At 49.4% G+C, this 12,255-nt stretch overlaps 1 protein-coding gene across 3 annotated transcripts in view; it reads left to right on the top strand.

The window, feature by feature from the left end:
- ZMAT3 (zinc finger matrin-type 3) overlaps window positions 1-11,873 on the top strand; it is a 41,288-nt gene extending 29,415 nt beyond the window's left edge. For all 3 annotated transcript variants that reach the window (XM_048506715.1, XM_048506714.1, XM_048506716.1), the window contains exons 4-6: window positions 2,948-3,114; window positions 3,262-3,362; window positions 10,235-11,873. In XM_048506715.1, the coding sequence (XP_048362672.1) occupies window positions 2,948-3,114; window positions 3,262-3,362; window positions 10,235-10,446 (480 nt within the window). In that variant the 3' untranslated portion in view covers window positions 10,447-11,873. The remainder of the gene's footprint in view (window positions 1-2,947; window positions 3,115-3,261; window positions 3,363-10,234) is intronic.
- Window positions 11,874-12,255: the final 382 nt, after the last annotated feature.

The raw sequence follows: 12,255 nt of genomic DNA on the forward strand, positions 1-12,255 counted from the left end.
CCTTAGGTCACACACAATACCTGGCTCCAGTCTTGGGTATCAATCAAGGGCATTGATCTTCCACTTTAACCAGTGAATGAGGACGTTGATATTGGGGAAGTTGGAGGTAGGTGGTTGGGTCAGCCACTTGAGGGAGACAACATCTTTTTTTTTTAAGAAAGACTCAGCAGGGATTTCACCCCCTGCTGATTTCTACCCTTTAGAGCACAGGTGTCAAACTTGTGGCCCTCCAGATGTTGTGGACTACAGTTCCCATCATCCCCTGCCAGCATGATGCTGGCAGGGGATGATGGGAACTAGCAATCCCAACATCTGGAGAACACAAAGGCAACACTGTTTCCTACTAGAGCAATAGAAGAATCAAAAAAAAGGATCAAAGAGAGGCTAAACGCCTTGCCATATATTGTTAGGTGCTGTGTGGTTTCAGGCTGTATGGCGTGTTCTAGCAGCATTCTCTCCTGACATTTAAGCCTGCATCTGTGGCTGGCATCTTCAGAGGATCTGATAGTAGAGAAAGAGAAAGCCAAGTGGAGTATATATACCTGTGAGTAAAGGTCAATAGGTGAGGGCATCTGAATAGGAGTGGCCTGGCAAGTGAGTAACAATGAAGTGTAGCATGTGAGTATATTATTTATTTCTCTCGCTAGGCCAAACAGTTGTTGCATTGAACACTTGAGTGTATTCTTGAAATAACTTGCGGGCGAGATGGCAGCTTTTTAGCAGCAGGCAAAATTCGGAGCTCTTGTGCTGTGTCTTGAAATGTCGCATGCTGCTGTAGGGTTTGTGTATGTGTGCGTATTTGTGAAAGAGAACTTTGTGGTAGCCGGCCCCTTCCAGTCTAGAAGCAGCAACTTTGTTACTTCAATTGCTGCCATTCGTCTGGCCCAACTCTTGGTTATGTTTGATTTTATATATTGAGATTGAGAGCTGTTAAGAGCCGGATTGTTATGTACATTACAGGGAACTTCTGTCTATAATCTGACTAAAGTTGACAATTCCCGACACATTAGGACAGTTCAGAGTCTGAAAATTCTGAACGCTCGTGGGTGTATCATGTCTGTCACTTACATGTGACCCTGGCATTTGCTGGTGCATATCTGTTAAGCAGAGGAATAAATACTTTTCAGATTTGAATCTTGCTGAGGATGGCCAGTGTTCACTAAATTTTGCAGCTCAGAAATTTTTGCGCTTCACTCCTTTTAGTAGTGGAGGCAGCCCTCTATTGCTGGACACTTTTTCTTCAGCTCTTTCGATGAGCTGAAAAGCAGCTCGAGCCAGAGGACAGTGGTGTAAAGCTGAGATTTGCCTCTCTGTCAGATGAAGACCGGTGCAGACAAAAGTGAGGGTTAGGATCCAAGCCAGTGGTTCTCATTGATGCTGCGACCATTTAATACAGGGATGCTGCAACCCTTTAATACAGTTCCTCATGTTGTGGTGACCCCCAACCCTAACATTTATCCATTTTACAGATGGAGAACACTGATGCAGAGAGTCTTAGGCGACCCCTGCGAAAGGGTCGTTCGACACCCAAAGGGGTCCCGACCGCCAGGTTGAGAACCACTGATCCAAGCCATTTCTTGTGTGTGTTAAGGAACGTTGTTTAGCTTTCTTTATTATATTTGTGCCCCCCCACTTTTGTATCAAATCCTCAAAGTGGCAGCGGCTTTTTTAAACTGGCAGTCCAGCTCTCTCTCTCCCTTCCCCATTCAAAATATCTAGCATCTGATGCTAAAGGAATGTTTTAGCTCCTTGTTCTAGGATGAGAGGTCTTGTTTGCTCAGGGGATGCAGGGTAGAGATTGCTGCTATCTTGAGAATAACAGATGGTAATTTACAAAATCTACCCAGCCACGGCCACCACGACACCAGTAGCTGTGCACTAGGGTTGGTAGTGCATTATGAAGTCAGAGTTTTTCAGATTTTTGGCATCACTCCATCCTTGCAGAGGGCTCTGAATTGTACCATGAGCCTCGCAGATATTTTGAAGTGACCTTGTAAATTCTTGTATATGAAAACTGACGTTGAAAACAACATTTGATGCGATTCGAGACAAAATGAAGGACTTCTTTTGGATCACGCTGCAGAGGCAGGCAATAGCAGCCCACCTGTTGCCTTGGAAACCCCATGAGGGGTGGCTGAGACTTGACCGCGCTTTCCACCATCATCAAACTTTGGACAGCCATATTTTGCAGACAAAAGAGTCACACCTAAATAGGCCAGTTTTCAAAAGGCTACAAACAGCCTATGCAGTCCAGGCTAGTCCAGTCTTTTCAGAGCTTGGCAGCTAAACAGGGTCAGCTCTGCTTAGTACTCTGTTGCTCTTTTGCCTTGAAAACCTCATTTGGGGGGGGGGTCGCCATAACTCAGCTGTGACTTGATGCCACTTTCTATCACACTCAGAGAATCTTGCAAGGACACAGGATGCCATCTTTGGCATGCGCAACTTGCCATGTTGTATGTAAATGATGCCGGGGGGGGGGGGGGAGAGCATCTAGATCCTTGGTGGGGGGCAGAAGCTGCTACTTCCCTTCCCCCCAAAAAACCGCTTTGAGGCCCATTGCCTGCCCTCTGTATAGTTTGGATTTATAACCCCCTTTCTCTCCTGTAAGGAGACTCAAAGGGGCTGACAATTTCCTTTCCCTTCCCCCCCTCCCACAACAAACACCCTTTGAGGTGGGTGGGTCTGAGAGAGTTCCGAAGAGCTGCGACTAGCCCAAGGTCACCCAGCTGGCCTGTGTTGGAGTTCACAAGCTAATCTAGTTCCCCAGATAAGCCTCCACAGCTCAAGTGGCTGAGCAGGGAACCAAACCTGGTTCCTCCAGATCAGAGCACACCTGTTCTTAACCACTACGCTAGCTTGCCCTGTGCTCAGCAAAGGGTGTGGGAGGCCACATGGTAAAGAATGAGCTGCCTCAGTTTCTCTTAACGTTGTTCTCTTTTCTGCTCAGGGGGCCTCCTCCAAGCCGGGTGGCCGTGTGATCCTGGCCACCGAAAATGACTACTGTAAACTGTGCGATGCTTCGTTCAGCTCCCCGGCCGTGGCCCAGGCTCACTACCAAGGGAAGAATCACGCCAAGAGGTTGCGCCTGGCCGAAGCTCAGAACAGTCCATTCTCGTAGGTGTTGTTGAGCTTTCCCCACGTGTGGGTGGTCGTGACGCTTGTGGCTTCTAATGAGCCGTCCCACCGACGGCTGTAAAATGTCTCTTCCGTCCTCTCTTCTTTTTTTGTGTTGTTGTTTCCGCCGCATGCCGTCCACATCAGGGATTCGTCGGAAGGGAGCAAACGGAGGGCCAGGAAGGAAGGGAACGATTATAAGATGATGCAGAACAGAAGGAACGTCCACGCTGTCCAGAATAACACAGGTAACTGATGCCGGTATCCTAGATACCGTTGATTGGCAGGTGTGGCTCGTGGGGTTGTGTTGCTTGGTAACTGGTGGCAGGCTGGATCTCTGTGTTTGGTTCTGGAGATTCTTTGGGAACAGATCTGGAACGGAAGCCAGCCCCTAGGGCACAACAAGCGGAAAGAAGTGGTGGTGGGTTATGTGTGATTTCGCAAATGTGACGCCTCTTGGGTTCTTCCAAAGCGCTTCCTGCTCCAGTTTGGCAGGGGAAAGCCAGAACTGGCCGTTTGCTTCGGTGAAGAAGAAAACAGGCACCAGGAAACACATCCATGCACAGTTTCTCCTCTGACATGGTGTTGGGTGTGAGCTTTGTTGGGAGAAAAGAAACTAAGTTGAAAGTTCAGGGAAGTCTCAGTCCTTCTCACCAGTCTGCAATTTAGTTCAGAGGAAGCACTGGAACACCCCAATCTTTGCTCAGTGGCATGTTCATCTGTTAACATTTTTATCCCGTACTTCCTCCAAGGAGCTCTGGACAAAATGCTTTATCCTCCCCTCCTCCATTTGATTCTCACAACAACCCTGTGAGGACAGTTAGGCAGAGGAGAGAGTCGTTGGCCCATGGTCCCTTGAGCGAGCTTCATAGGAAGATGGGAGCCTGCATCTCCCAGATTCAAGTTTTGTGCTCTAACCACTACACCATACTGGACTGCTTTCTTCAAATCAGGAATGGCATATGTGGCTCTCCCTTTCTCTGGGGCTTTCCCCACTTACAGAGTTGAACTGGTTTCTACCTAGGTTCGCCTCAGTGAATCCCCACTGCCACCGAGCTCAACATTGTTTTGTTTCAGCCCCCCCCCCGCCCCCCCCAGAACTGCGACATCCTTGTCCAAAGTGCCATAGACTACACTTTTTTCTGCTGGAACAAAGGCTGCTGATGCGGTTCAAAGCTTCGAAGTGGGGAAGCATCGAAACGACACCTCATCCGTTCAACCAATCATGGTAGGCAGCTTTGTGGCATGTCGCCAGAAGCGGAAGAGTGCATTGGTGGGCATGTAACTGTAAACTGAAAACTGTAAAAAAAAAAAAAAAGAACGCTCCCGTTTCCCGCCGTAATTTTAAGCACCAATCACAATCAAGGAGCGAAACAGGCACCAAGATGATCCTGCCCACTTAGCTCGGTTCCAGGGGGCCAACTCAGTTGCTGTGGGGACAACCTGGAATCGCCCTCCACTGAAGGGAACCGAGTCAACCTTAGCTCCCTTCTGTAGTGGGGAAAGCCCATGTCGGACCCTCACAACGACCCTGTGTGGTAGCCTGGCTGAGAAAGTGCTGGGGGCTACTCCACTGGCATTGGAGGCAGGCAGGCAGGGGGCAACCAGGTTGGAAGGCTTCTCTGTTGTGATAGTCCTGTGCATGGGAAGCATTTTGCCAAGGGGGCTTGTGCATTATGTGTTGTGATTTTGGAGCATTTTGCTGAGGGCGGGGGGGCTTGTGCATTACATGCTTTCAGGTCACTTCCAACTTTTGGTGACCCTGTGGATTAAAGACCTCCCAAACATCCTGTTGTTAACGGCCTGGCTCAAGTCTTGCAAACTGTGGGCCATGGTTTCCTTTTTTGAGTCAACCAACCTCTGCTTCCTTTGCCTAACGTTATCATCTGCTTTTGCCAGTGGCAGTGTTGCCCTCGTTGAGTTGCCGAGTGATGCAGATTCTTTTTTCCTCTGGTCCAGGTAGAACAGGACTTTACATTACTCATTCGCAGGTGTCTTTTTTGTCGCTGCTTCGTTGTTTCTGCTGGCTCGTGAAATTTTATATTGGTTTTATTTTATATGGCCAGTCGATGCTTTCTGAACTATCTTGTGGAAAGGCGGGACTTTAAATGAATTTGTAATAAGGTTGGGGAGGTAATACGTAAAAGTAAGGATGCCCAGCTGGGAGTGAGGGACAGTGTTGTATGTTAGGCCCCTTCTGCACACGCAAAATAATGCGTTTTCAAACCACTTTCACAACTGTTTGCTAGTGGATTTTGCTATTCCGCACAGCTTCAAAGAGCACTGAAAGCAGTTTGAAAGTGCATTATTCTGCATGTGCGGAATGAGCCTTAGAGGGTCAGACTAGGATCAGCGAGGGCTGGGTTCTAATCTCTGGTCTGCCACACCAAGCTTTCTGGGTGACCTTGGGCCAGTCACATCCTCTTTGCCTAACCTACCTCAAAGGGTTGTTGTGAAGATAAAATGGAAGGAAGAAGAACGATGTCAGCTGGCTTGGTTTCCCACTGGGGAGAATATTGGGGTATAGTGTTTATACCCCATTTTTTCCTATTTTTAAGGAGTGCCAAAACAGCTTACAATCACCTTTTCTTCTCTTCATAGCAGACACCTTGTGAGCTAGGTGGGACTGAGAAAGCTCTGCGGCTAGCTCAAGGTCACCTTACAGGCTTCATGTGTAGGAATGGGAAAATGAATTTTTCTTATCTGATTCTCCAGATAAAAGTCTGGCGCCCGTGACGAGGAGTGGGGAATGGAACCTGGTTCTCCAGATTAGATTCCACTGCTCTTGATCACGACACCACGCCGACTCTCAATGAAAGTGGAATGAAGTAAAACTGGGGGTCTGCGCCCTGCATCTGGACTCCTTAAACAATTTCACAGGCCGGCAGCAGCCCTGCCAGACTTTAATCATGGCATGGTTGAGAGAAAATAAAGAGGAGGAGAGAGGCCCAGAAGAGCAACGAGGCAACCCTCAAGCCTCACAAACAGCCGGGGCAGAGACCCCTTTACACAATCCTATGAGATGGCACTGCAGGCCACTAAAAAGAAAAATGTTATGGCCTCCATTGCGTCCGCGAGCTCACTCCCTTTTTTAGTATTATTCAGTTACTTGTGTCCCTCCCTAAGGGACCGGAAACTATTAGAAATTTAACATTTAGCTGTGAGGCTTTTGTGAGCTTTTTGTGTGGATAAAGACTTGTCATCCTGCCAGGCGGAGGCTTAGCGAAGGAAAATGGCGCCCGGGGCAACATCTGCTCTGGGTGCCCCCCCACCTCCCCGGGCATCCCATTTACCTTAGGCGGCAGACTTGGTCAGCCTGGCGGGGCAGGGGCGAAGGGGTAAGGAGGAGGGGTGTGAGGGGGCCATTTTTCGCCCCCCCATGACCGAACAGCGGCCCGCCCCAGGTCATATGTCCCCATATGGAGCAGCAGTGGCGTAGGAGGTTAAGGGCTTGTGTATCTAATCTGGAGGAACCAGGTTTGATTCCCCGCTCTGCTGCCTGAGCTGTGGAGGCTTATCTGGGGAATTCAGATTAGCCTGTGCACTCCCACACACGCCAGCTGGGTGACCTTGGGCTAGTCACAGTTCTTCAGAGCTCTCTCAGCCCCACCTACCTCACAGGGTGTTTGTTGTGAGGGGGGAAGGGCAAGGAGATTGTAAGCCCTTTGAGTCTCCTGAAGGAGAGAAAGGGGGGATATAAATCCAAACTCTTCTTCTTCTTCTTCATATGTCCCCGTGGAAGCTCTTCCTCTGCTGCCAGGACGTCCCCGTCAGTGTTGATACAGTAAGTGAGCTGGAGGCCCCTTGGCCATCTTCTCGGGTTCTATATTGAGCCAGTTTGGTCTGCTCTCCCAATCCGAAGTGGGCAATACGCTTGCAGCTGTGACGCTGTGACCCTTGTCTCTCGTGGCTGGTTAAGGCCTGCAGGGATGTGGTCTGTTGGAGATTGTCAACCTGTCCTTAGAGTTGGGACTTTCCCCGGGGTCGCCGAAGGAGGTGGTGATGAAACGGCTCTCGAAGAAGCCAAGTTTAGATCCACTGGATCTAGTCAACTGCTGCTGAGTCTCAAATTTATAATTTCTGGGAAAGATAGTTGAGAGAGCGTTGATGACCCAGCTGCATAGGTTCTTGAATGAGGCTGCAGTATTGGACCTGTTCTGCCCCCTAAGTGACTCTGTTGGAGGTGCCCTGTTCTCAGCTAGGACAGAAAGGGGGAGACACAAGCCATTTTCAACAGTTCTTATAATGGCTTTATTAATGAAGAGAAACAAGACCCTAACTCCTCCCTTGGGTCTAACTAATCAGAGTACTTGCTTGTCTTCAGGATGTTAGAAGCGGCAGACTTTGTCCTTTTCTGGCTGCTTTCAGATAGTTCACTGTCTCTTGCTTCCTTACAGCTTGGTCTTTGCTCTAACTGCTGATAAACTTGACTTGTTCTCTTTGGACCACCATATAAAGATATGGACGTCACGAATATTACGGACACCAGCTTCCCTTAGCACCTCATTGAGACTTACTGCCTAAACTAAAACAGGGGGTAGCTGAGTAAGGAAAGGAAATTGCCTACTGGGAAAAGGGGCAGGGATTGACTAAAATACCCTCCCATAGAAGACTTAACAATAAAGCAAAACCATACTGACTATGGGGAAACTAAATCTTAAAGGACAATAGATGTGGTATTTGGAAAGCAACAACGATGGTGGAATCTTCTGTCTTTCTTGGGACTCGTGGCTGTTTGAGGCTTTGTGAATTTCACCGCCGCTCGTTGCTATGCCGATGGCTCTAAAGCCCTTTAGTCTGGCTTCCGCTGACCCTCGCCCGCCTTTCTGCTTTAATCCACTCTGCAGCCCCCGTTGCCAGGGCTTCTGTCCCTGTCCGTTCACTTCGCTTTCTCACCTTGCGTCATAATTTACCATCTGCCCTTCTCCATCACTGCTGCAAGCAGGGGCAATTTTCTGCTCTGTTTCCTTGGCACGAGACCAGGGTAGTTTGACTCCTGCAGTACTAGATCCGATTGTGACCGTCCGGAATGACAGAGCAAGTTAGCCACCCTCCAAGGCCATCTGTTGTGGCGATAATTATTTTTCCCAGGCATTTCAGACGCTGAGTTTTAATAAACGTTCCAGGAGACGGACAGTTGACTTCCTTGTTTTACCAGGGAATGGGTCAAATTTGGTTTGCCTGTAAAGTAACTACAAAAAGCTTTCTATGAAGATAGTTTCAGAAAGTAGCCGTGATGGTCTATGGATCTGAGTCCAGTAGCACTTTAGTGACCAATTAAATCTTCGGGAGTATGAGCTTTGACTCTTTATCTGTCTGTCCATCCGTCAATTTGTCTGTCTGTCTGTCTGCACTCCCTCCCTCCCTCCCTCCCTCCCTCCCTCCCTCCCTCCCTCCCTCCCTCCCTCCTTCCTTCCTTCCTTCCTTCCTTCCTTCCTTCCTTCCTCCCTTCCTTCCTTCCTTCCTTCCTTCCTTCCTTCCCTCCTTCCTTCCCTCCCTTCCTTCCTTCCTTCCCTTCCTTCCTTCCCTCCCTTCCTTCCTTCCTTCCTTCCTTCCTTCCTTCCTTCCTTCCTTCCTTCCTTCCTTCCTTCCTTCCTTCCTTCCTTCCTTCCCTCCCTCCTCCCTCCCTCCCTCCCTCCCTCCCTCCCTCCCTCCCTCCCACCCTCATCTAATCTCATCTAATCTCTCCTGCCCTCCCCAACAGGGCTCAGGGCGGCAACCAAATTACAAGTTAAAACAACAATGAAACATCACTAAAATCTTTAAAACAGCTAATAGATGGCATCAGAACCCCACCCCCAACTACTACACCCAAGGGAGGCCAGTGATGATAACGGTCAGGCCAGCTGGCTAGATGGAAAAGCCTGGTGGAAAAGCTCCGTCTTGCAGGCCCTGCAGAACTCATTTAAGTCTTGAAAGCTTATATCTGCAAAGAACTTAGAATCATAGAATCTTGTTGGTCTCTAAGTGGTACTAAACCCAAATCCAGCTAAAACAAACTAGGGCCAGTTTGGATGGTCCAATACGGAATACAGATTGCCTACCCCACCTCCCAGTCCATATAACATTTGAATGAGTCATGGTGTTGCATTGTGCTGTCAAGCTGTAGCGGACGTATGGTGTACTGTTTTCAAGGTCAGGGATATTCAGGGTAGGTTTGCCACTGCCTGTTTCTGCATTGCGACCCTGGACTGCCTCGGTGGTCTTTACTCCAAATGCTAACCGGAGCCAACCATGCTTAGCTTCCAGCATCTGATGAGATCGAGGTAGCCTGGGCCATCCAGGTCAGAGTATGTGAGCACAAAATCCAGGTGACAAGGGGAGGCAGGTGGCTGTAAGGGAAGCCTTTTTTGTGGACCGCGAAGCCTTAGGTATGCCCTCTTCCCTGGCACCTTCTCAGTGGAATGTGTCAGAAGGACCAACAAGTATTTATGTGCAAAGGACAATTAAAAGCTCTCTACCGCCGAGGTTGTCCAAGAAAAGGTGGGTCCTTGTTGGTGTTTCCCTAGCTCCCCAAGAAGAGGTGGGTCCTTGTTGGTGTTTCCCTAGCTCCCCAAGAAGAGGTGGGTCCTTGTTGGTGTTTCCCTAGCTCCCCAAGAAGAGGTGGGTCCTTGTTGGTGTTTCCCTAGCTCCCCAAGAAGAGGTGGGTCCTTGTTGGTGTTTCCCTAGCTCCCCAAGAGGTGGGTCCTTGTTGGTGTTTCCCTAGCTCCCCAAGAAAGGTGGGTCCTTGTTGGTGTTTCCCCTAAGCTCCCCAAGAAGAGGTGGGTCCTTGTTGGTGTTCCCTAGCTCCCCAAGAAGAGGTGGGTCCTTGTTGGTGTTTCCCTAGCTCCCCAAGAAGAGGTGGGTCCTTGTTGGTGTTTCCCTAGCTCCCCAAGAAGAGGTGGGTCCTTGTTGGTGTTTCCCTAGCTCCCCAAGAAGAGGTGGGTCCTTGTTGGTGTTTTCCTAGCTCCCCAAGAAGTGGTGGGTCCTTGTTGGGGTTTCCCTAGCTCCCCAAGAAGAGGTGGGTCCTTGTTGGGGTTTCCCTAGCTCCCCAAGAAGAGATGGGTTTTTGGTATTTCCCTAGCTCCCTGTCACCACCTATGCTGAACATCAATGTCTTCTTCCTTTTTCCTCCGTGCAGGCCCGTATTTCAACCCGCGCTCCCGTCAGCAGATCCCACGCGACCTTGCCATGTGCGTCACCCCCAGCGGCCAGTTCTACTGCTCCATGTGCAACGCCGGCGCTAGCGAGGAGGTGGAGTTCCGGCAGCACTTGGAGAGCAAACAGCACAAGAGCAAAGTGTCCGAGCAGCGGTACAAGAACGAGATGGAGAACCTGGGCTATGTACAATGAGACGCGATTCCTGCTCGCCGCTCCCCGTCACTTCCCCCATGATACGGGAGCCACCTTCTCGCCGCCTTCTGCTTGCCCCACGTGCCCTGCTTTTGTGCTCTGCGCTTTACAGGCCTCTTCTCCGGCTTGCTCCGTGTTTCTAACCGCCTTCAAACCTAATGGTGAAGTCAGGGGTCCAAGGTTTTTCGTCCCGCTCGCACTCGGCAGGAGTATGTGCCACAGGCTGCTGGGTGTTCTTGTCGTGTTTGTTCCTTAGCAAAGGCTCTTCGCTGCATTCAGGGAGGGGGAGGCACTGCTGCCGTCTTTCCCCCTGCCTGCACTCCCCTTTGCATGAGTGCACTCAGCCTGAGATACACCAGAATCGCTGAGAGTCAGGGCACTTTGCACCCTCTTTTTGCGCGGCATACGTCCACCATTCGGCGGTAGCCGCAGCACAGGAAGGTTGCTGAGAGGGGAGCAGAGTACACTAAAAGTCCCGCCGAAGAGCCCGCAGCTTGGGCACAGAGCCCATTCTTTGCAGACTAGTTCAGTTCTCCACAACTCCACTTAAACCTTTCCTGAAGCACCTCTGCCCGAGAGCGTGGTGGGCTGCTGCTAATTAGGGTCGGCTCTGTCGGACCAGGTGGGCCCCCAAGTCACTTGGCTTTAGGATTGCAAAGATCCTTTTCGCTAAGGTTGGAGAGAGAAATTAGGTACTGTGTTGGGATGAATGCTTAAAATGGGGGACTGACTTAAGAGCTGAGAGCTGAGTGTTGTCTTTGAACTGTCAATTCCGTGGCCTTCCCTCTACACGAACCGTTGATCTGCCCTCCCAGATGTTTGAAGTGGTCTTTAAAAATAGCAGAGAAGCTTCAAGCATTTCTGTATTTTTTTTTCAAAAGTTGGCGGGGGGGGACTACTACTACAGAGCTCAAATCAGGTAATGAAAATTAAAGTGCTTTCTAGTGAATTTTAGGAGCTCTACTTGCAGAATTGTGGGGTTTTGAGTGCAGATTATGGGGTTTGTGGAAAGGTGACTGCAGTCCTTTCCATATCATTCATTTAAACAGGCTCTAGTGGATGTCAGAAAGATGATCTCTGCCTGGAGAATTTCTGGGATAACATTTCCTTCTTCCACCATGATGTCTTCTGATGATCTTCTTTTTTTGCCCTTTCATTTCCTGCAAGAGTGGATGCCGTTCTTTAGCCTGGTTCATGCAGGCTAAAGAAGTAGGCAGTGGAATGAACTTCTGTATTTCGCAGTGCAGGTGGGAGAAATGTGGACGGTCAGTGGCTCAGTGGAAGAGAATCAGCTTTGCAAGCAAAAGCTCATAGGTTCAATCCCTGGCTTCTCAAATTCAAAGGCCACTAACCTGGATAGCTTTAAAAGGGGCTTGGACAGATTTATGGAAGAGAAGTCGATCTATGGCTACCAATCTTGATCCTCCTTGATCTGAGATTGCAAATGCCTTAGCAGGCCAAGTGCTCAGGAGCAGCAGCAGCAGCAGGCCATTGCTTTCACATCCTTCATGTGAGCTCCCAAAGGCACCTGGTGGGCCACTGCGAGTAGCAGAGTGCTGGACCAGATGGACTTTGGTCTGATCCAGCAGGTTTGTTCTTATGTTCCTGTGTTCTTAAAGGGACCACATATTAAGTAATAGGAGAGACCTTTATCCCTGACCCCACTGCCAGTTAAAATACACAGTGCGGATCTTGACGGACCAAAGGTTTACCTTGATATGGCAGCTTCAAATGTTTATTTTTTTTTTTAAAAAACACCTTCCTGGTGAACTAAGGGGGGTTGACTCTATCTCTGTACCAATTCTTCAT

This window comes from Sphaerodactylus townsendi, linkage group LG08, assembly GCF_021028975.2.
Source record: "Sphaerodactylus townsendi isolate TG3544 linkage group LG08, MPM_Stown_v2.3, whole genome shotgun sequence".
Lineage (NCBI taxonomy): Eukaryota > Metazoa > Chordata > Lepidosauria > Squamata > Sphaerodactylidae > Sphaerodactylus > Sphaerodactylus townsendi.